Raw genomic sequence first — 23,059 nt, forward strand, 5'->3', positions numbered from 1 at the left:
TTGAACAAAGATAGAATGACACTCGTATGCACACGGATGATGTTTCTGAACGCAGCCTTTGTAATACACTGTGCCGATTATGCTTCTGCGATAAGCATTCCCCGCCCGCCTGACGTCATTCCTCCTCGCCACCGAAATCCCCCCCGTTCCTCACCTCCCCTCGTAGGACCATTGCTTAGAATCGGCCCGTTACTCCTACTCTGTCGCAAAAACTCGTAGAATTCTCGACACGCTCTCTATCATACCCAGACCCGCGCCAGTCTGACCTGGAATCGTCGTGATACAGAATCGATACCTTCAGGCCAGCCGGAGCTGCGCACACGGGATGCGTATTATCGCGATCAATCACGCGTTATCATGCGCTGTGACCGGCGGGCGACGCATTTACGGTCATATCGGGAGTGCGCGCGCCCTCGTTATCGCGAATGATATACTGGGGCCCGCTCAGTGGGGTCGTCGCGAGGTCTAAATCGGACGGCTTGGCCGGAAGCACGAGTACGACCTTTGAGGCTGTTTTTTCCTGCGGGCTGCATCCTGCAGCGATCGCATCACTGCAGTATCTTCCCAGGGAGCGGCTTCGCATGGTCCTAGGTCCTTGCGCGAAGATTCGCTTGCTGTTTCGTGCGTCGCGCATCACACGTGCAGATTCTGATCCCGTTGGGACGTTGAAATGCTTCCGCTGCTTGTTTTTCATTGACGAAATGCTACCTCATCTCCCCTCAAAGGTCGCTGCGGTTCTTCAATAGATGCTTCAGGATGTCGGAATTCGATCTCCCGCCTTCTCCTCCGATGAGGCTCCCAAATTAAATACTCGTACGGCAAAAAAAAGAACAAACGAAGTTAATAACGAACAAAATTTCGATTAACAACGCCTCTCTGGAGACTACGGTACGGTTCTCGCAATTTTTCGACTGGCGCGGCCCTTTAGGCCGCGCTTTGCGATCGGAGAGGGACTCGGCGGACACGCGCGAGACGGCAACGTCACAGAATATATATCGCGCGGACAAGATAAAAAATGTTAAGGTTATAAGATAATAATATTATTATCTTATATATATATATATATCGTGGAATGGAACGAAAAGTAAGAGTATCGCAGAATAGTGCAACAACGAAGAGAAGTGATAAAGTGAAAAGAAATTATTAACGCGGAATAGTGTAAGGAAAAGAAGTGATTTCTTCTAATCGATGTCATATCGAGCGAAGTTAGAGATAACATTAATAAAACTGAGCGAATGCTTACAGTAAAGTGAATTTATGCATTATCAATTATAACATATTTGTGATAAATATATTATTAGAAAATGATCATGAATAAATCGAAGGAACATTTGGAGATTTTGACTAGCCATGTTTTCGATAACGATAAGCTGGTAATTATACGCACGAACGCGCATTTATGTATACTGGGTGTCCATAATTTGCGGATCACTTGTCATGTGCAGGTAGAGCAGATGAAACCGAGAAGAAAAGTCCTTTACCATTTTGCGATTTTCATAATAATTATTGAGAAATTAATTAAAAAAGATGGGCCAATCCATGCTTTGCACAAACGCGCGGCGAGAAGAGACTTCCTATTTATTGTTAGGCGTTGTTAGGCGCGCGGCGAAGTGATGGGAGGGCTTCCCACTTTCTCAATAAATATTACAAAAATCGCAAAATGGTAAAGGACTTTTCTTCTCGGTTTCATCTGCTCTACCTGCACATGACGAGTGATCCGCGAATTATGGGATATCCTATATTATGTTTATTTGTATTTTATATATAAATATAATTAACATATAATTAATATTTTTAGGTTAACTTATAGATGGCTAAAAGCAAACGAATTTATATTAACCCAGATAGCCAAGTCTGTTCGAACAGATTTTGCCAAACGTCTGCTACAAATTTTTGTCAGCAGAAAGATTCCAGATTGTATACAAAGTCTGTTATATCAGATAATGATAGCAGAATATCAGCAGGAATGTTACAAAACCTGCTGACATAATTTGACAGCAGATCAGTAGCAGAAACCGAGCAGAATTTGCATAGAATTATTATAGCAGATAGCCAGCAGAAACCGAGCATGATGTGTACAATGCAATTTGATGTCAAATTGATAGCAGAAATCGAGCAGGATCTGCTAATATGACTTGACATCAGATTATCGGCAGAAATCGAGCAAGATCTGCGCGCGCGCGATCTGATGGCAAATCGGCAGTAGAAATCAAACAGAATCTGCAGCTTTTAGCATTCATATAATTTATTGAGATAGTATAGTTTATTCGCTTACAGCTATGCGGCGCACTATTCACTTTCTATATCCGTATTCAAGTTCTTGTCACGAGCGTATATAATGCCTGCAAAATGCGGCTAATAACATCGTAATTATTTCTATCAATTTAATTTCTGATACGACTCCCGTACTGGGAATTCAGATATTTAACTGATTTTTAGAAAATCAGACAGATAAATATCCGATTTTCACTTATTTGGAAAGAAATTATCCAAATAAGTGAAAATCGTTCGTTATTATATCTATTTAAGATATAAAATAGAAATTAACTTCCATATAAATAAAATATTTTAATTTTGATTTAATTTCATAAATTAATTATTCAAATTTTCATATATATATTATATTAATACATATTATTAATATTATAAATTTATGTTATTAATACAAACGTCAGAAAATGACATCCTGTGAATGTGACATATCAACTATTGACGTCATTTTTGAATCTTATGAGACCTAACTTTAGGATTAACTCTAATTGGTTATTTTGTGACCAAAATTTACTGTCATTTTGCTACTTGGACTCGAGACCCTTTAAATGTTTAAATCCATTTAAATGTACCATTTTATATAAATATCTAGAAATTGCTCGATTTCTGCTGTCAATCTGCCGTCAGATTGCACGCAGGTTCTGCGTGATTTCTGCTGCCAATCTGCTCACATTGCCTCAGCAGGCTCTGTCGACAAAACCTGAGCTTAATGTGGTCACAGATGGCTATGGTTTTGGCATGAAATTCTGATTAAATTTGCTGCCAATCTGCGCGCATGCTGCTAGCATTTTGCTATCTGGGAATATAGGAAAATAAATCGCGCAGATTGGCAACAAATTTAATTATATGAATGCTAAAAGCTGCAGATTCTGTTTGATTTCTACTGCTGATTTGCCATCAGATCGCGCGCGCGCAGATCTTGCTCGATTTCTGCAGACAATCTGATGTCAAGTCATATTAGCAGATCCTGCTCGATTTCTGCTATCAATTTGACATCAAATTGCGTTGTGCAGATCCTGTTCGGTTTCTGCTGGCTATCTGCTATAATAATTCTATGCAAATTCTGCTCGGTTTCTGCTACTGATCTGCTGTCAAATTATGTCAGCAGGTTTTGTAACATTCCTGCTGATATTCTGCTATCATTATCTGATATAACAGACTTTGTATACAATCTGGAATCTTTCTGCTGACAAAAATTTGTAGCAGACGTTTGGCAAAATCTGTTCGAACAGATTTGGCTATCTGGGTTGTTAATCTATTTAACTTTTTTGATATAATGGTTGAACTTATTTTTTAAAACAATGAGAAACGTAGAAATTTATGGTTTATTTGGATAGAGCTGCCTTTAGCAATATAATATTATTGGAGAACATTAGAATATCTGTCATCGACAAGAAATAGTTCAAATTTGAATCAAAATGAGGAGAAAGAATTGGTTAGTGATACTAAATTACATATTTTATTATAAGAACGTTTAAAAGTTTATAATAATTTGGCAACTGCGTTGATTAAAACAGCTACGGTGCAGTTTTAGAAAATGTGAAACATGGAAGTGCCAAGTACAAAATGTTAAAGCACTACTTAGGAAAGGTATTGCAAAAATCCTAATCTTCTTTTAATTTACTATATTTAATCTTTTTGTAAATAAGTTTTATATATTCTTAATTTATATTTTATATGTAGAAAATTCAAATATGTGTATATATTATATATCATGTGTGTATCATAGGAACGATGCAAATATGTGTGTATATATATTGTACCTATCATAGGAACAATATTGAGACACAAAAGGGAATATGCAAAAGCTTATGCAATCTCTTCCTTTCTCTCCACTGAATTCGAAAATTACATCCAGAAATGAAGATATTTACTACAGAATTAATGATCTTAAAGAATAAAATTGCTAAAGATGCAGAAAAAGATAAGCACCTATATCGCAAAATATTAGATAGTTGAAGATACTAAAAATCCATCAAAGAATATAAAAGCAAATAATAAAAGTAGGTAATTACGTAAATATAGATGCAAATAAAAATAAATATAATAATAAAAATAAGTAATTAAGTAAAAATAGTTGCTTTTCTTTTTCTGCGTCTTTAGCAATTTTATTCTATAAAGTCATTAATTTTGTAGTAAATATCTTCATTTCTGGATGTAATTTTTGGATTTCATTTTGGATTCTTGGAGAAAAAAAAAAGAGAAATTGCATAAGCTTTTACACATTCCTCTTTGTGTCTCAATATTATTCCTACGATACGCATAATATATATACCCACATATTTAAATTTTCCATATGTAAAATATAAACCAAGAATATATAAAACTTATTTTAAAAAAGATTAAATATTGCAAAGATTAGAATTTTTGTAATACCTTTCCTAAATAGTGTTTTAATATTTTGTAGTTGATACCTCCAAACATGTTTCATATTTTCTAAAGCTGCATCATAGGCTTCTGTTTTAATCAACGTAGCTGTCAAATTATTATAAACTTTTATACGATCCTCCAATAAAATCTGCAATTCAGCATCACTAACCGATTCTTCCTCTTCGTTTTGATTTAAATTCGAACTATTTTTTGCCGATGACAGATATTCTAATGCTCTCCGATAACGTCATATTGTAAAAGGCAGCTCTATCTGAATAAACCATCAATTTCCACGTTCCTTGTTGTTTTAAAAAATAAGTTCATTATGTTAAAAAAAGTTAAATAAATTAACAATAAGTCTTGTTTTTAGAGAATTTAGTCTAAATAAATAACCTTTATTATATAATTTATAAACAAAATTATTAGCTTATTTCTCTTCTTTAACTAATGCTTAACATTTCTATTTCAGGCTCTAACTCTGATGCTTTCAAATCTGCTGTATATAATGGAATATTTTTGATAGAATTCCTAAGATTTGTTTTGTTATTTAACATGAATATGCAACTCATTGCTTAGCTATTTGTAAATGACCTAAAAATATTAATAACGCATTAATTATATTTATATGTAAAATGTAAATAAACATTCACACATTTATAAAACTAAAAAAGTTACGTGTAATTCCAGATCCACAAAATGTTTGTAGATTATAGAAGTGTTTCGATATGATTTTATCATTTCATTATTCTTCATGCCAATTAAAAATGTATATTTAATGCTGTTGTTTTTATGATATTTTTGGTAGAATTCTCACAAGATTTATTTTACTATTAACATAAATTCATTGCTTAGCCATATGTAAGTTTACTTAAAAATATTAATTATGCATTAATTACATTTAAATGTAAAATTAAATAAACATTATATACGAAGGCGCGTTCGCGAGTATAATTACTAGCTTATCATTTTTCGAAAACATGGTCAGCCAAAATCTTTCATAATCATTTTTCAACAATGTATTTACGACAAATATGTTAATTGACAATGCACAGATTCACTCAAATATGAACATTCGCCCAGTTTCGCTAATATAATCTAACTTTGCTCAATATGACATTGATTAGAAGAAATCACTTCTCTTCCTTGCACTATTCCGCGATATATAAACATATTTAATAAATCAATAAATGCAAAAAATATTTGATCTCTTTTGGTTATATCATTTATTAGAATACATTTTAGAAGAAATTATATACTGTTAAAATGTATGCGTTTATTCAATAGAATGGACTTGTGTCATATTTGTATTAAATGTATGAATAAGAAACAAGTCCATCTTCTTTGTAATAAAAACAATTTCCCTCCTATTTTTCTATATTTTGATATTTATTCACTTACACAATTTATATTATTATTATTGATTATACGGTTTGTATACAGTTTAACTTCTGTATTAAAATTATTTATAAAAATAAGATAGATAAGTGATTGATATTTAAGAGATTAAGTATTAAGACATGTGATTGTGTCCGTTAAAATTCAATATGGTACAAACTTTGTAAATATATACTGTTCATATAATTCATTCTAAAAAAGAAATTCTTTTCTATTGAATAAATTTTTAAAAAAATCACATCCATAAATATATTGCATAATATAGTACTTTATATTTTGCAGAAAAAATTCATATTTTAAATTTTACAAAAAACAGAATTTTTTGCGCACAAGTTGAGATTTTTTTATATATTTGGCGTATTTTTTTTATCTTTGTGAAGTTTTCTGTGGGATACTTTTATGTACAGAGTAATGAGACAGATCAATTATTATAAAAAATATAACTGTTTTTAAGAAAAAGTATGTAATTATTTAATTAATGTATTTTTTTAATAATTATTTGTTTTTTTATACTAATTGTTTGTTCCAGTCCATCGTGTTCTGCTTATTCTGAAATGGTAAAAGTTTTTAAGGATGTTCTGGATGGTTTGTCAAAATTCTACGAAGTTGATGAAAATTTAATGTCATATTTTATATTCTCTTTCAAAATTTGGCCAAATTTAAAATTTACAATTTAGATAAATAGTTATCAATTTTTGAATATTCGGGTTTTAACATGTAACCTTATGGCGTTACAAATAAAAGTCTAAAAAAAAAACATTAAAATATGCTACCAATATAATGATATTTTACGCATAAATGGATTATCACCAAACAAAAATATGGCAACAAGATTTTAAACGATTTACAACATAATTTTAAAGAAATTGCAAAAAATCAGTAAAATTATTGCTCATGATCGGTGATCATGAAATTATGAGTTCAGAGTAATTACTTTATTTTATAATTTTTTACGAATTTCACTTTGTTAAGTTGAATTCAGGGCAAATTCATTTTTAAAACTTTTTTGCCAAGATTTTCTTTAAGAAAAAAATAGTAGTAACAGTTATTTACATTCACTAAATTTACATCTTTTATATTCTATTAAACTTGACGTAACTATATAATTTTTTTTTTCTTTGGATTTCTGGAGGATTAATATCGGTGTTTTTAATATTTCCATGACTTTTGACTGGACCGGTACCTCCAGAACAGGAACAATTTCCTTTAAAGAAATCGGCAGTATCAATAAGAAACAGCAAATAAGAGCAAAAAGGGCAACAAATGAAAGAAATGATATAAATATTTTAGCAGCAGTTGCCTTAAATCCATATGTACATTCGCAAGTACAAAACAGCTTGGACGCGAAAGCGGTATTAGTCAAAACAGTATTGTATGGATCCTACATCGTAATAAGTTCCATCCTTTTCACGTCTCTCTTCATCAAGAATTATATAGAACTGATTTTGAAAACCGCATAAGATTCTGTGAATGGGGAAACTTCAGAACGATGACACGTTCTTCAGAAAAGTTTTTTTCATTGACAAAGCATCTTTTATTAACTATGGTCAAGTCAATTCACCTTATTGGTCTAAAATCCGGAGGTTAAAAGGGGTTGCCAAATAAAGACCCTGGTCAGTTAACATTTGGTGTGGAATTGACACCGTTGGATTTCTTTTTATGGGGAAAACTAAAAGCAGATGTGTACACCGACACGCCGACTACGAAAAAAGACATGAAGGAACGCATACAACGAGTCTGTACTGCAATTGACCAGGACAGAATTCAATGTGTAATGCAGTCTATGGGTTTCCGATTTAGACAGTATCTTGCTGTGGACGATCATCATTTTGAACATCTGTAGTTTGATTGAATTAATAAAACAAATATTCTGTTTCGCAAAAATTTGCAATAAATTTTCATTTTTCAAATTTTTCCGTGGCTTTGAATATCCATGACCATTGAAACTGTCTTGGAAAAGACTTCAATCGTAGGTGTTCGAAAATGCATAGTTCATTTAAAAATATAAATATGACTTTCAAATCTCCTAAACATCTCTACCTGGGAAAAAATATTTATTTCCCCCTCGATACCAAACAACTTTTATTTCAAACATTTCTTCCTATTTTCAAAACTGTGGGAGTTATTCAGGTGGTCGATCTTAAGGTGGGTACACACTTAGCGAACGAACACCGAACGAACAGCGAATGCAAACGTTCATTATTATCATTCAGCAAATATATACGCCAAAGCGAATGCGAACAGAACGTTCGATTCGCATTCGGCTCGATTCCCTCATGAAGCGGTACATCAAAGACAATTCGTGCGAGAAAAACGTTCAAAACGTTTCGCATTCGCTGTTTGTTCGGTGTTCGTTCGCTAAGTGTATACCCACCTTTAGGTGACTCCCCCTGATACAAGGTGATCCGAAACGAGTATAGTGTCCCTGAAGGATCGTATTCCTGAATCAATTCTAAGACGATTTTTCCTTTACAAAAATTTCGTCTGAAGCTTAGTTTTTAATTATAAAAGGAAATAATGAGCGAATTACGAGACGAATACAAAAGATAGGTAGGGGCAATGTCTATCACGTGATATGTGACATATATTCGCAGTTCGCGATCGGCAACCGGCAGCGTTAGTATTGACATAACCTGCTTGTGTCATCGCGCGATCTCCGCGTCAAAATAACGTTCATTATATATTTAACGCGTTTCTTTAAGTGATTCAATGAATAATCAGTAATGATTTATTGTGAATAATCGGTAATGATCGGTTGTATAATTGTCTTCGTCGATTCATCAATTAAGTGCGTGAGTGTAAACATGTAAAAGGTCGATACGACTTTTCGATATAAATGTCGAAAATAAATAAAAAGAACTCATTGTGTGAAAAACATTTCTCGTACGTATCCACGGCCGTGCAGCAATTATAATCTGTATAAGGTAAGAAGTGAGTGAGTGAGAGAGCAAGTGAGAAAGCGAGCGAGAAAGAGAGAGAGAGAGAGAGAGAGAGAGAGAGAGAGAGAGAGAGAGAGAGAGAGAGAGAGAGAGAGAGAGAGTGTCTCGATCAGCTGTTTGCTGTATGTGATGAGTGTATATGTGTGTATATATATATAATACGCGTACACGTTCTCTCTCTCTCTCTCACACACACACACACACACACACATACACACACACACACACACACACACACACACACACACACACACACACACACACACATCGCGTATAGCCAACAGCTGATCAAGCGTTGTAGCGGGGTGATTTAAAACAATCATTCGTCCTTAAAAGATCGTATTTTTAATTGATGTTTAAGAGATTTTTTCTTTACAAAATATTTGTCTGAAACTTAGATTTTAAATTATAAAAGGAAATAGTGAGCGAATTGCGGGACGAGTACGCTGTAGCGCTTGATCAGCTGTAGGGAGCGCCTCGCGTAAGGGTACGAACATAAAGGAAGCAGGTTTTCTGCTTTCCGATAACCAGCGCCGATAGGCGCCGATTGGCCTTAAGAATATATACGTGTTATCATATGAGACCGCGCATAATAAAAATAGGTTTGGACTTGTCCGCGCCTGTCATCGGCGCGAGCGAATTTACCGGAACGAATTTTTAGTTCTTCTTGCCGATTATAAGCGCCGGTTGATTCTTGAAACGCTGCAAATGGACATCGATAATTTAATCTCAGCAATTTTCGTAAGATCTCCAATATGGGATAAAAGAAATAAAAATCATTCTAACAGATATGTAGTGGAAAAATGTTGGAAAGAAATAAGTAAAGAAGTAAATGCGGAAGGTAAGTAAGGAAGTATTATTTTTATAAGATATTATACAATTTTAATTTTATATCCAATGTTTACAAGTTATTTATTTTATGATTGTAAAATTGAGTCTATAAATAATAGGACGATTTAATAACTTATCAGAGATACAATTAATTTCCTTCTTTATTATACGACAAAGGATTATTTGAAAAAAAAGTTGTAAATATATCTCTAATGGTTTTCGCTTCATTACGTGGTCTGCCTCCTGTTTGTCTTTGATAATTTCTTTGAAATTCAATAGACACATCAGTTAGATTCCGCTCAAATCCCTCTTTATCTATTATAGTATTATGCAAAATACAAATACATTTTATAATATTATCTGTCACATCAATATCGGTTTCAATGCATTTTGAAAGTAAGCGCCATTTAGAATATAAAATTCCAAAAGAGCATTCGATAGTTTTCCTAGCTCTAGATAAACGTTTATTGAAACACTCCTGTTCAATGTTTAAATTCTTTCCACTAAATGGTTTTAGAAGAAAAGGAAGAAGGATATGCTTCATCTCCTATTAATACAAACGGTGTTTTTATATTTGTTTGAGGAAGGTTGCTAGGCTCTGGTATGTCGAGTTGCTTATTGTTTAGTAATTTATATAAGTCGGAGGCATGAAAAATGCCACCATCACTTTGTTTACCATATCCTCCTACATCTACCGTTATAAATTTATAAAATGCATCTGTAATGCCTTGCAATACAATAGAAAAATATTTTTTGTAATTAAAAAACATTGACCCTGAATTGTTAGGACATAGAACACGAACATGTTTGCCGTCAATGGCCCCAATACAATGAGGAAAATTCCAAATATTATAAAAATCTTCAGCTATTTTTTTAAAAGTATCCTTTGTCGGTACTGGCATGTGCTCTGGTTGTAATTCATCCCACAATGCATTAACAATTTCGGAAATAATTTTTCCTACTGTAGATGAGCCCATTCGAAAAGTAAATGATAAAGTCTTTAATGAGCAAACGGTTGCTAGATACCTGAAATATGTATAATCATTTAATAGAAAATGTTTGGTTTATAAAAATATTTTGCAAAATTTAGTTTTCAAATACATCATTTTATATGCGAATATTAAAAACATTGTGATTTTTAACAAACTTTCTTTCAGAAAACATATTGAGAAAAAAATGGAAATATCTAAGAGATCAGTTTGCTGTTGAGCTTGGAAAAATTCCTCCTTCTCGTTCAGGAGATGCTGGAGATTCTGTATCCACTTCAAAGTGGCCACATTTTCAGTCTTTATTATTTCTTAAAGATATTGTAAGACCCTGATTGTCGACTGGAAATTTGGTCACAGAATCTGAAATTCATCCTACTTCATCAGGAGAGGCAGAAGCTTCAGCAGATGATGTAAAAGATTCGTCTCATGTCTCTGAATGTACTGATACTACTTCATATCAGGAAGAAGAAAAAGAAATTGTTGAAGAAGATACTGCAAATTATGTACGTCATTCATCATCTCCTACAGTGCAATCTATTCAAGGAAGAAAAAGAAAGTGTGGAGCAAATGAGACTTTTAATAATGCCTTATTAAATCTTGAAAGACAGAAGGTTCAATATTTGCAGGAAAAATCATCACGACAGCGTGATATTGATGATGAAGATTTATTTTTTTTCAAAAGCTTGCTTCCACATGTTAAAAAAAATTAGCTTTTCGTAATTGCATTCAAAAACTCGTTGAACAGTTCGCATATCAAGAGCAATCATCTACATTCTGCAACAATCAACAATTTTTCGATACTTCTTCTCCTGCAATATCTGAAAATACTCTTCAATCATTTCCTTCTTCTTCTGCTCTCTCTACGAGATTAGAAAATACCACCCAGTCTTTTCTTTCCAACTCTAATGCATGTTTCCCTCAATCTATTAAAAATTCGAATTATATTACCTTTTCTACAGACAAAGCAGTATTGGATTACACATCTTTGTAATTTGTTTTAAAAATATCAAAAATTGTACTACTACATGATACTTAATTATATTTGCAAACATTCTATTGCTTTTCTATATAAATCTTGACAATATAAAATAGGCTTGTACGCATTCGTAATATATCGTTTATATCTTACATTAGACCATTAATGTTCTCGAAATACTATGGTACATTTTTAGACTAGATTTAATAGTCTAAAGAGTTTTCTATTATTAATATTAAATTATTTTATGTGTGTTTATTTTATTATTTTGTTTATGTGATGGAAATTACTTTGATTATTATTTATAATGTTTAATATATTACGATATGTTGTATTTTAATTTAGCATTAATTTAGCATTTTTATAATATTGGATGATTGCATAAGTTCGTGCCCGATTTTCATACATGGCATTAAGTTACTGCATGGCGGAGTTCTATTGTTTTCGTGTGGTAATTGTTGCTTATACCAAATAGGTGACGTCTTAAGTCAATTTAGCGTCAGACATTGTTCAGATAAGTCCATTTGTGCATAAGAGAAATCATTAAAAATGGAGAACGAAAGATGCATTTGCAGCATGTAATGCTATATGAATTTTGGAAAGGCGTGAGTGTTGAGATCGCACAAAAAAATATTCAAAGCGTTTATTTGGACCGCGCTCTTGCTCTCCGAACAGTAAAAAGTGGTTTGGCAGATTTCGAAATGGTGATTTCAACATGGAGGATCAACCCCGTTCTGGACGGCCTTCTGGCATTGATGATGACATTGTGCATGCCTTAGTGGAAAGAAACCCAAGGATTACAACTGAGGATATTGCTGAGAAGCTGAACATCGATAATTCAACCGCTTTTCGTCATTTAAAAAAGCTTGGATACATTTCCAAGCTTGATACGTGGGTGCCGCATCTCTTGACTGAAAGGAATAACTGAAAGGAAAACTGCAGGAGTTGCAATGGGAAATTCTGCAGCACCCGCCATATTCTCCAGATATTGCGCCTTCAGATTTTTATCTGTTCCGCTCTTTGCAGAATAGTTTAAATGGCAAGAATCTCAATTCCGAGGAAGCTGTCGAAAACCACCTTGCAAACTTTTTTCAAAAAAAAACCAAGTTCTTTTTTCAAAAATGGAATCGACAAGCTTATAGATCGTTGGAAAACTATTGTAGAAAAGAATGGAGACTATATAATTGATTAATAAAAGTGTTATCTCTAAAATATAATCTATTGAAGTTTATATTTAAATCGGGCACGAACTTATGTAATCATCCAATAAAATAAAAAGTTGTATAATATAAGTGAATTTTTGATAAATATTACGTATATACCTTACAGTGACGACAAGCCTTTCTTCAGGTAAGATAGGCTGCTTATGCCAGTTACACCATTTTCATTAAACGATGTTCAACTTTTTTTAATATATAATTAAAAGTTTCCAGAGTCATTCTTGTGTATTGGAAAAATTTTTGCTCGTCTCTCTTGAGATCATCAAATAAATTATGATATTCACCATTATTTCTTCTGCTTTTATTTATTTCGTGTATACCGAATCTTTTTCTTTTTATTTTTAGTATAATATTATCCAATAAAAAAAAATCTTCATCGGATGAAAACATCTTTACTGCAAGACATCAACTCAGAAACTGGCAGGTTTCCTGCTTTAACATGCGTTTACTGTGTCCTTCTCAAGCGCCGATAGCCCGCGCTTATCGGCATTGATTATCGGAAAACAGAAAACCTGCTTCCTTTATGTTCGTACCCTAAGCGCTTGCAGCGGACGGTTGCGCCGTGCCTGCCTACCTTCTGTACTCGTCCCGTAATTCGCTTACTATTTCCTTTTGTAATTTAAAAACTAAGCTGCAGATGAAATTTTCGTAAAGGAAAAATCGTCTTAGAATTGATTCAGGAATACGATCCTTCGGGACACTATACTTGCTTCGAATCACCCTGTATATGTATATACTATATTTCACTTTTCTAACAATAAATCTTTAACTTACAAATTGATTATTAATTTTATATTTTAAAAGGCTAAAAATGTTTTATATGTGTGCGCAATATCAAATTCGTGAATCTTGAAATGTATTAGATTTATTAATTTTTGACGTAGCTGATCCGTCCAATTCCTTTTTAAAGTATTGTATTAGAATATAATATACATATATACCATAGAATATGTTTATTCAATACATCCGTTTTCGAAGAAAAGTAAATAATGACTTGACAATATATGAATCATAAATACTGCCTTCTAAACCGTTATTATAAAATATAGTGTTAAATTCCGTACGAGAAAATTGTGTACTTACTTACGCTCCAATTATCATAAAATGTTCTGAAATAATATAGAATAGCCGCAAATGCTGACAAACTTATGGAAACCTTCGTAAATATCAGCGCCATGCGATTATAATACAGATATGCCATCTTTTCTTGAATACTGCTATAAGTTTCTGTCAAGAAATCGTTCTCAATAGCTTTTAAAAACTTGGCCATTATTTTGCAACTTTTTCTGCATATAAACATTTTCCCTAGTATCATTGTGAAAAGAACGTTATCCGTTAAATTCGCAACAACTCGTTCCGGTTGATTAAAATATTTGATCAAATGGCCTACTCCCATAATGCAATAAATTATCATGTAAACACTGAAGAATATGAATAGAGATTGATTCACTTTAAGTGGCCATAATCCCAAAATAGTTAAAAACCGTCTGTTCCAAGTTATTATGTTTGATGTCCGAGCGAAATCGACGGCCTGAAAATGTATGAAAAAAAAAGAAAAGTTATATTACACACACACACACACACGCACGCACGCACGCGCGCGCGCGCGCACACACACACACACACACGTAATATATAATATACACACGGTGAATGCATGACAAATTAATATTTATGAGAAATTATTACAATGAATAATTTGGCATTACTAAAGTACTTTTACTATAGTCATTACTATAAGTCATTACTAAAGTACTTTTACTATAGTCATTACTATAAGTCATTACTAAAGTACTTTTACTATAGTCATTACTATAAGTCATTACTAAAGTACTTTTACTATAGTCATTACTATAAGTCATTACTAAAGTACTTTTACTATAGTCATTACTATAAGTCATTACTAAAGTACTTTTACTATAGTCATTACTATAAGTCATTACTAAAGTACTTTTACTATAGTCATTACTATAAGTCATTACTAAAGTACTTTTACTATACTAGACTATCAATAAAGTATGCACAAAAATTATCAACTAACACATTGCACACATATCAATATATGTATCAGTCCGGATCTACAATAAATGTAGTAAGCCTTTAGCCTTAAGAAATTGACCAATCACAATCAAGTATGAGGAGAATACTCAACTGTGATTAATCAATTTCTTAAAGCTTAGGACTTACTACACCTATTGTAGATCCGGACTTAAGCGACACGGTAGTGTCGTGACGCCAAGTATATAAAAAAATTCTTTCCATGAAATATTAATGGTCAAGAAGATTTTGCCTATGTACAGGGGCAGCGGCGCTACTAATGTAAGTAGCTTATCCGGAGTTTTACGTCTAATAAACTTTCAATTAAAATACTTCAGGAACTAAAACCACAATCAAAAATCTAACAGTACTTTTTTTTATAAAATGTGGATGCAAGCTTTCGATTGTAACCAATTTGAATAAGATTGGTGCAGTCAATCCTGAGCTATGATAATCATATACCAGAATGTGATACTTTTGGTCTTTCAGGTTCAGATCCAGATCCAGTCGCTCACGTACGTATGCTCGCACACATATACGCAAAGCGATTTTGTCCCTCAAGCGGCGTTCATACCGCTCATGTATGATTATTCGCTTGAGTATGCAGAACGCTTTAAGAGACAAGATCATATGTGGATGCATACGTGTGAGATGTTTATATCTTATAAGAGTACCCGCGGAGTATAATGCGACAAGAAGAAAGGTAAGAAAGTGATTAACGGTTATGAGAATATCGCAGAATAGTGCAATACAAGAAAGAAAAATGATAAAAAGTGAATAGAAATTATTAACGCGGAATAGTGCAAGAAAAATAAGTGATTTCTTTTAATCATATTGAGCAAAGTTAGGTTTGGTTAGCAAAATTGAACAAGTGCTTTATTATATGCAATGCTTGAATCTGTGCATTATCAATTAACATATTTGTGATAAATGGATTGTTGGAAAATGATTATTTTGCTACATTAACATAAACGTATTGCTTATTGTTATATAGTCATTTGTAAGTTAACCTAAAAATATTATTTATGTATTAATTACATTCATATATAAAATATAAATAAGCATTATACATGAATGCGCGTTCGCGCATATAATTACCAATTTATCGTTATCAAAAACATGGCCAGCCAAAATCTCTAAATATCCCTTCGATACTTTCATAATCATTTTTCAACAATATATTTATCACAAATATGTTAATTGATAATGCACTGATTCACTTAAGTGTAAGCATTCGCTCAGTTTCGCTAATATAATCTAACTTTGCACAATATGACATCAATTAGAAAAAATCACTTTTTTTCCTTGCACTTTTCCACAATACTTTTAATAACCGTTAATCACTTTTTCTTCTTGTATTGCACTATTTCGCGATATACAGGATGAGTTTTTTTAATCTTAACAGACAAATATCTCAAAATTTGTAAGTTTTAGAAGGAAACTTTTTAGACAAAAATTGTTTGGTTCTGAGGGGGAAAGGAGATAGAAATATTAGTTAGACCTTGGATGGCATTGTTAAGGTCATATCAAGGTCACATTGAATTTTTTAAATTGAAGTCTTTACTTTTTATTGCATATTCTTATAGCCCTTGTCGAGACTTTTTAAAACTCTATAATAAAGTATGTTTTCATTAAGCACTTTTCGAGTTATTTTATATCTTAATCTAACTTATTTTGATATAAAAAAAAATATCTCGTAAAATATTTAGTTTTCGATAATTTTACTGTAATACTTTTATGTATAGAATAATAAGACAAATTGATTAGTGTAAAAAAAAGCAAATAATTGTTAAACAAATATATTCTAAATAATTACATACTTTTTCTTAAAAACAATTATTTTTTTATATCAATTGATTTGTCTTATTATTCTGTACATAAAAATATTACGGTAAGATTACCGAAAACTAAATATTTTACGAGATATTTTTTTTATGTCAAAATATGTCAGATTAAGATATAAAATAACTCAAAAAGTACTTCATGAAAACATTTTATTATAGAGTTTTAAAAAGGTCTCGACAAGGGTTATAAGAATATGCAATAAAAAGTAGAAGTTTCAATTTAAAAAATTCAATGTGACCTTGATATGATCTTAACAATGCCATCCAAGGTCTAACTAATATTCCTATCTCCTTTCCTCCTCAAAACCAAACAACTTTTGTCTAAAAAGTTTCCTTCTAAAACTTACAGGTTTTGAGATATTTGCCTGTTAAGATTAAAAAGACATCCTGTATAAGCATATTTAATAAATCAATAAATGCAAAAAAATATTTGATCTCTTCTGTTTATATCATTTATTAGAATACATTTTAGAAGGAATTATATGTATACTGTCTATATACATATATATACATTTATTCAATAGAATGGACTTGTTTCATATTTATTTTAAATATATGAATATGAAACAAGTTCATCTACTTCGTAAAAGAATTTTCTTTCTATTGCTTTCTATATTTTGATATTTATTCACTTACACAATTTGTATTATTATTATTGATTATACAGTTTAACTTCTGTATGAAAATTATATTTATAAAATACCTATACAGTTTAACTTCTGTAAAACTATATCTATAAAAATAAAATTATATTTTATTAAAATTATATCGTGTTTTAAAATCCGTTAAGTGATTGACAATAAGAGATTGAGCATTATATAAGACATGTTGTGATTGTGTCCGCTGAAATTCAATGTGGTATAAGCTTTGTAAATATATACAATTTATACGTGTATAATTCTTTGTAAAAAAGAATTTTTTTTATATTGAATAAATCTTAAAAAAAAACCATATCCATGTATATGTATAATGTAATACTTTGTATCTTGTAAAAAAATTTTAAGTTTTTACAAAAAACAGTGATATTTCACTAAAAAAAATTTCACGAAAGTAAAACAAAATACGCCAAGTACACAAAAAATATCCTTTGTACGTAACAAAGTTTAAAAAAATATTTACCTCTAAAAAATAATTATTTAAAAAATTTTCTTCTAAAAAATAAAAAATAAAAATTAAATATGAAATCAATAGTTAACCAGCCAAGTACTTAGAAGCAATTCAGTTTGTAAAGATTTGTAATTTGAAATAGTATTTGCCATAAAATAAATCTTGCATTTATAGATATATTATAGATTCTCTCGAGAAAATTAAAATGCATTTTATTTTTATTAAAAAAATTACACCATTATGTTCCAAATAAACATTTTGTATAATATATAAAATAGCACTATTATATTGCGGATTTTATTACAAATAGTAAATCATAAAATTACTTATTGTGCAATAACATCGATTACATTGATCACCAATTTCGAATATAAAAGTGCCCCGTGCTAAATTAATCGACTTGTTTTGAAATTAATCATAAACTTTACCAGATAGACCCGGAACGAAAAGGATTAAGATTAAAGTGACATACAAATACTTGGCGTGCCCGATCTGAAATAAAAATTTCCAAAAGATTATCAGAAATCATTATCAATATGTTAATTATCAGAAATTATTATCAATATACTAATAAAAATAAATGACATAATGCGACTCGGGCACGCAAAGTTTTGTATGTCACTTTAATTTTAATTCTTTTCGTTCCAGGCCTATCTGGTAAAGCTTATGATTAATTTCAAAACAACTCGATCAGTTTGGCACAGGACACTTTTAAACTTGAAATTGGTGATTAATGTAATTGACGTTATTGCACAATAAGTAATTTTATGATTTACTATTTGTAATAAAATCCGCAATATAATAGTGCTATTTTATATATTATACAAAATGTTTATTTGGAACATAATGGTGTAATTTTTTAATAAAAATAAAATGCATTTTAATTTTCTCGAGAGAACCTATAATATATCTATAAATGCAAGATTTATTTTATGACAAATACTATTTCAAATTACAAATCCTCAAACTGAATCGCTTCTAAGTACTTAGCTAGATAACTATTGATTTCATATTTAGTTTTGATTTATTTATTTTTTAGAAGTTTTTTATTTTTTAGAGGAAAATATTTTAAATAATTATTTTTTAGAATAAATGTTTTTTAAACCTTGTTACGTACAACGGATATTTTTTATGAACTTGGCGTACTTTTTTTACCTTTGTGAGGTTTTTTTTTTAATTTCAGATATCTGTAAATATATCTTAAGAACAATTAATATAAAGATTTCATCGTTACATACTATAAACTAGTTAATTCGTTAATTTCTCTTTGTACCTGCATGGTCTGTTTGACATTTGTATAAGGCGAAGACATACAACGGACTAATCGCAAATATATCGTATTAGCTTCAAAGTAAACTTTTTCCATCAAATAACATTCGTGTAAAATGAATAGATAACATCAATTTTCTTGCAAAATTTATAAGCCAGCCGTGCATATTTTTTTATTGTCTCCCTAAATGCAATGTAGCAAACGGGAATCATATAAGTATTCGCCCAAAATATCGCAGACAAACATAATTATAGCTTTCCTCTCACGTTCTCTTCTTTTGCATGTTACAAGAGCACTATGACTATTCTAATATGCAATAGTACTTACCGTTCTCATTTGATGTGACTATTAATCATATCCTCCGAATGTTATATTCTCAGAAAAGATAAAATAAAAAGAAAAATATTCTTGTGTAGCTCATACTGTAAAACTGCTACAAAACTACACAATATCAAAATATTAAGGTATTCACAATGTGCAGGAGCAGCTAATTAACATATATTATAAATATTTATATAATTAATATATTGGGTGATTGCATAAGTTCGTGCCCGATTTAAATATTGTATAAACTTCAATAGATTATATTTTAGAGATAACACTTTTATTAATCAATTATATAGTCTCCATTCTTTTCTACAATGGTTTTCCAACGATCTATAAGTTTGTCGATTCCATTTTTGAAGAAAGAACTTGGTTTTCCTTGAAAAAAGTTTGTAAGGTGGTTTTCGACAGCTTCCTCGGAATTGAGATTTTTGCCATTTAAACTATTCTGCAAAAACCGGAACAGATAAAAATCTGAAGGCGCAATATCTGGAGAATATGGCGGGTGCTGCAGAATTTCCCATTGCAACTCCTGCAGTTTTCCTTTCGGTTATTCCTTTCAGTCAGGAGATGCGGCACCCACGTATCAAGCTTGGAAATGTATCCAAGCTTTTTTAAATGACGAAAAGCGGTTGAATTATCGATGTTCAGCCTCTCAGCAATATCCTCAGTTGTAATCCTTGGGTTTCTTTCCATTAAGGCATGCACAATGTCATCATCAATGCCAGAAGGCCGTCCAGAACGGGGTTGATCCTCCATGTTGAAATCACCATTTCGAAATCTGCCAAACCACTTTTTGACTGTTCGGAGAGCAGGAGCGCGGTCCAAATAAACGCTTTGAATATTTTTTTGTGCAATCCCAACACTCACGCCTTTCCGAAATTCATATAGCATTACATGCTGCAAATGCATCTTTCGTTCTCCATTTTTAATGATTTCTCTTATGCACAAATGGACTTATCTGAACAATGTCTGACGCTAAATTGACATAAGACAACGTCATCTATTCGGTGTAAGCAACAATTACCACACGAAAACAATAGAACTCCGCCATGTAGTAACTTAATGCCATGTATGAAAATCGGGCACGAACTTATGCAATCATCCAATATATACATTTTAGTATATATACAGGGTGGTCCTCGTAACGGTCGCCACGATTTTTAAGGCACTTACAATAATCTGACATAAAAAAGTTTCAAACAAAAGTTGTGTGGCTTCAAAGGGGTCATAAGATGGTGACAATGATTTGACCTTGGAAAATCATTTGAAGGTCATGTGAAGGTCAACTTTAAAATCTTAAACGCAAACCCCCATTTTTTATTTAGTATTCTTATAGCTGACATCGAGAGCTTTCCAAAACACTATAACAAAGTATTTTTTTATTAAGTACTTTTTGAGTTATTTTATATTTTAATCTGACATATTTTGATATAAAAAATAAAATATTTCGTAAAATATTCAGTTTTCGATAATTTTACCGTAATACTTCTATGTACAGAATAATAAGACAAATTAATTAGTGCTAAAAAAAACAAATAATTGTTTAAAAAAATACATTGTAAATAATTTTCTTAAAAACAATTTTTTTTTATACTAATTGATTTGTCTCATTAGTCTGTACATAGAAGTATTACGGTACGATTATCAAAAACTAAATATTTTACGAGATATTTAATTTTTTATATCAAAATATGTCAGATTAAAATATAAAATAACTCAAAAAGTACTTAATAAAAAAATACTTTGTTATAGTGTTTTGGAAAGCTCTCGATGTCAGCTACAAGAATACTAAATAAAAAATGGGGGTTTTCATTTAAGATTTTAAAGTTGACCTTCACATGACCTTCAAATGATTTTTCAAGGTCAAATCATTGTCACCATCTTATAAAATTATAAGAGTAAGATGGCCAAAAAATGAATATAGTTTACGAAATATTTTGTACTTTATATATACTCCACATACTAAATACTTACTTAAACTCAACATATAGTATTAATACATAAAGATTGAAGTGTACAAGATGATTGAATGTTTATTTACATTCTACGATTATAAGCGATAACACCAGAGAGGACACGAATGTAAACATGAATATTTTACGAAATATTTTATAGTTTATGTAAAATTATATCAAAATAAAATACAAAATATTTCATAAACTATTCATTTTTTGGCTATCTTACCCTTATAATTTTTTGTGCCAAATATTGCAAGGAATCGATTTGTATAAAAAATTAGGGTGGTTCTATTTTAAAAAATAAAGATGAAATCTTCTTTAAATCTCCTAAGCATCTCCACCTAAAAAAAAATGTTCACTTGCACAAGATTTCTCCGTCGATATCATACAACTTTTATTTCAAACATTTTCTCCTATCTCCTGTGGGAGTTATTCGGGTGGCCTGTCTTAGATGCCTCACCCTGTATTGTATATATACAGGATGTCCCACCAAAAGTGGCCACCCTCTTTTATCTTTTAAACTAAAAGAGATAGATCTTTGTAGAAGTATCAAAAGTTGTAGCACTGTTTGAAACGATTACAACAATGTATGATATAATATAAATATTTTTGTTGCTTACTCGGAAAATATGTTTCTCCGATTATACATGCGTTTGTGAACGCTAATTCCATGTAGGTATATGAATGAATTTTGAAGCGATGTGCATTATAAACCTTGATTACTTTATTACGCAACAACGACCAACGTGTCCGTGTGTCTCTCCATGGCCATGCCGAGCGAAAGTAAAGATTGACCGGAACAACGTCATAACACAAAAAATACATAGGGGGTCGCGAGGTACGCTCACAAGATGGCGCTATTATTAACTACCTTAATCAAAACGTAACCTTAGGCGCGGAATTTAAATAAGATGATACGCAACAATTTTAATTCCCAAGATTTGTTTTCCTATATTAACTAGATATGCAACTCCTTGTTTAGCCATTTGTAAGTGAATTAAAAATATTAATTACGCATTAAATACATTTATATATAAAATATAAATAAATATTTACATTTTCAGAACCAAAAGTAGCGAGTAATTCCAGATCTGCAAAATGTTTGTATACACTATAGAAGTGCTTCGATATGATTTTATCATTATTATTCTAAAGCCAAATAATGAAAATGTGTATTCAATGCTGTAGTTTTTATGATATTTTTGATAGACTTCTCACAAGATTTATATTGCTATATTAATATAAACTCATTGCTTTTAGTCATAAGTTAACCTAAAAATATTAATTATGCATTAATTACATTTATATATAAAGTACAAATAAACATTATATACATGAATGCGCATTCGCGCGTATAATTACCAACTTATCGTTATCGAAAATATGGCCAGCCAAAATCTCGAAATATTCCTTCGATTCATTCATAATTATTTTCCAATAATGTATTTATCACAAATATGTTATAATTGATAATGCACTGATTCACTCCGCTGTAAGTATTCGCTCAGTTTTATTAATGTAACCT

At 31.2% G+C, this 23,059-nt stretch overlaps 1 protein-coding gene and 1 pseudogene across 1 annotated transcript in view; both read right to left on the bottom strand.

Moving 5' to 3' along the window:
• LOC138942468 (odorant receptor 22c-like) overlaps positions 1-19,294 on the bottom strand; it is a 123,175-nt gene extending 103,881 nt beyond the window's left edge. The window contains exons 1-2 of the mRNA XM_070312706.1: positions 19,253-19,294; positions 14,075-14,522 (exon numbers count right to left, since the gene is read on the bottom strand). Of these exons, the coding sequence (XP_070168807.1) occupies positions 14,075-14,522; positions 19,253-19,291 (487 nt within the window). The 5' untranslated portion in view covers positions 19,292-19,294. The remainder of the gene's footprint in view (positions 1-14,074; positions 14,523-19,252) is intronic.
• On the bottom strand, positions 10,310-13,381 carry LOC138942442 (uncharacterized; annotated as a pseudogene).
• Positions 19,295-23,059: the final 3,765 nt, after the last annotated feature.

Source organism: Polyergus mexicanus, unplaced genomic scaffold (genome assembly GCF_030449975.1).
Source record: "Polyergus mexicanus isolate NDT 795.1 unplaced genomic scaffold, iyPolMexi1.0 SCAF_22, whole genome shotgun sequence".
NCBI lineage: Eukaryota > Metazoa > Arthropoda > Insecta > Hymenoptera > Formicidae > Polyergus > Polyergus mexicanus.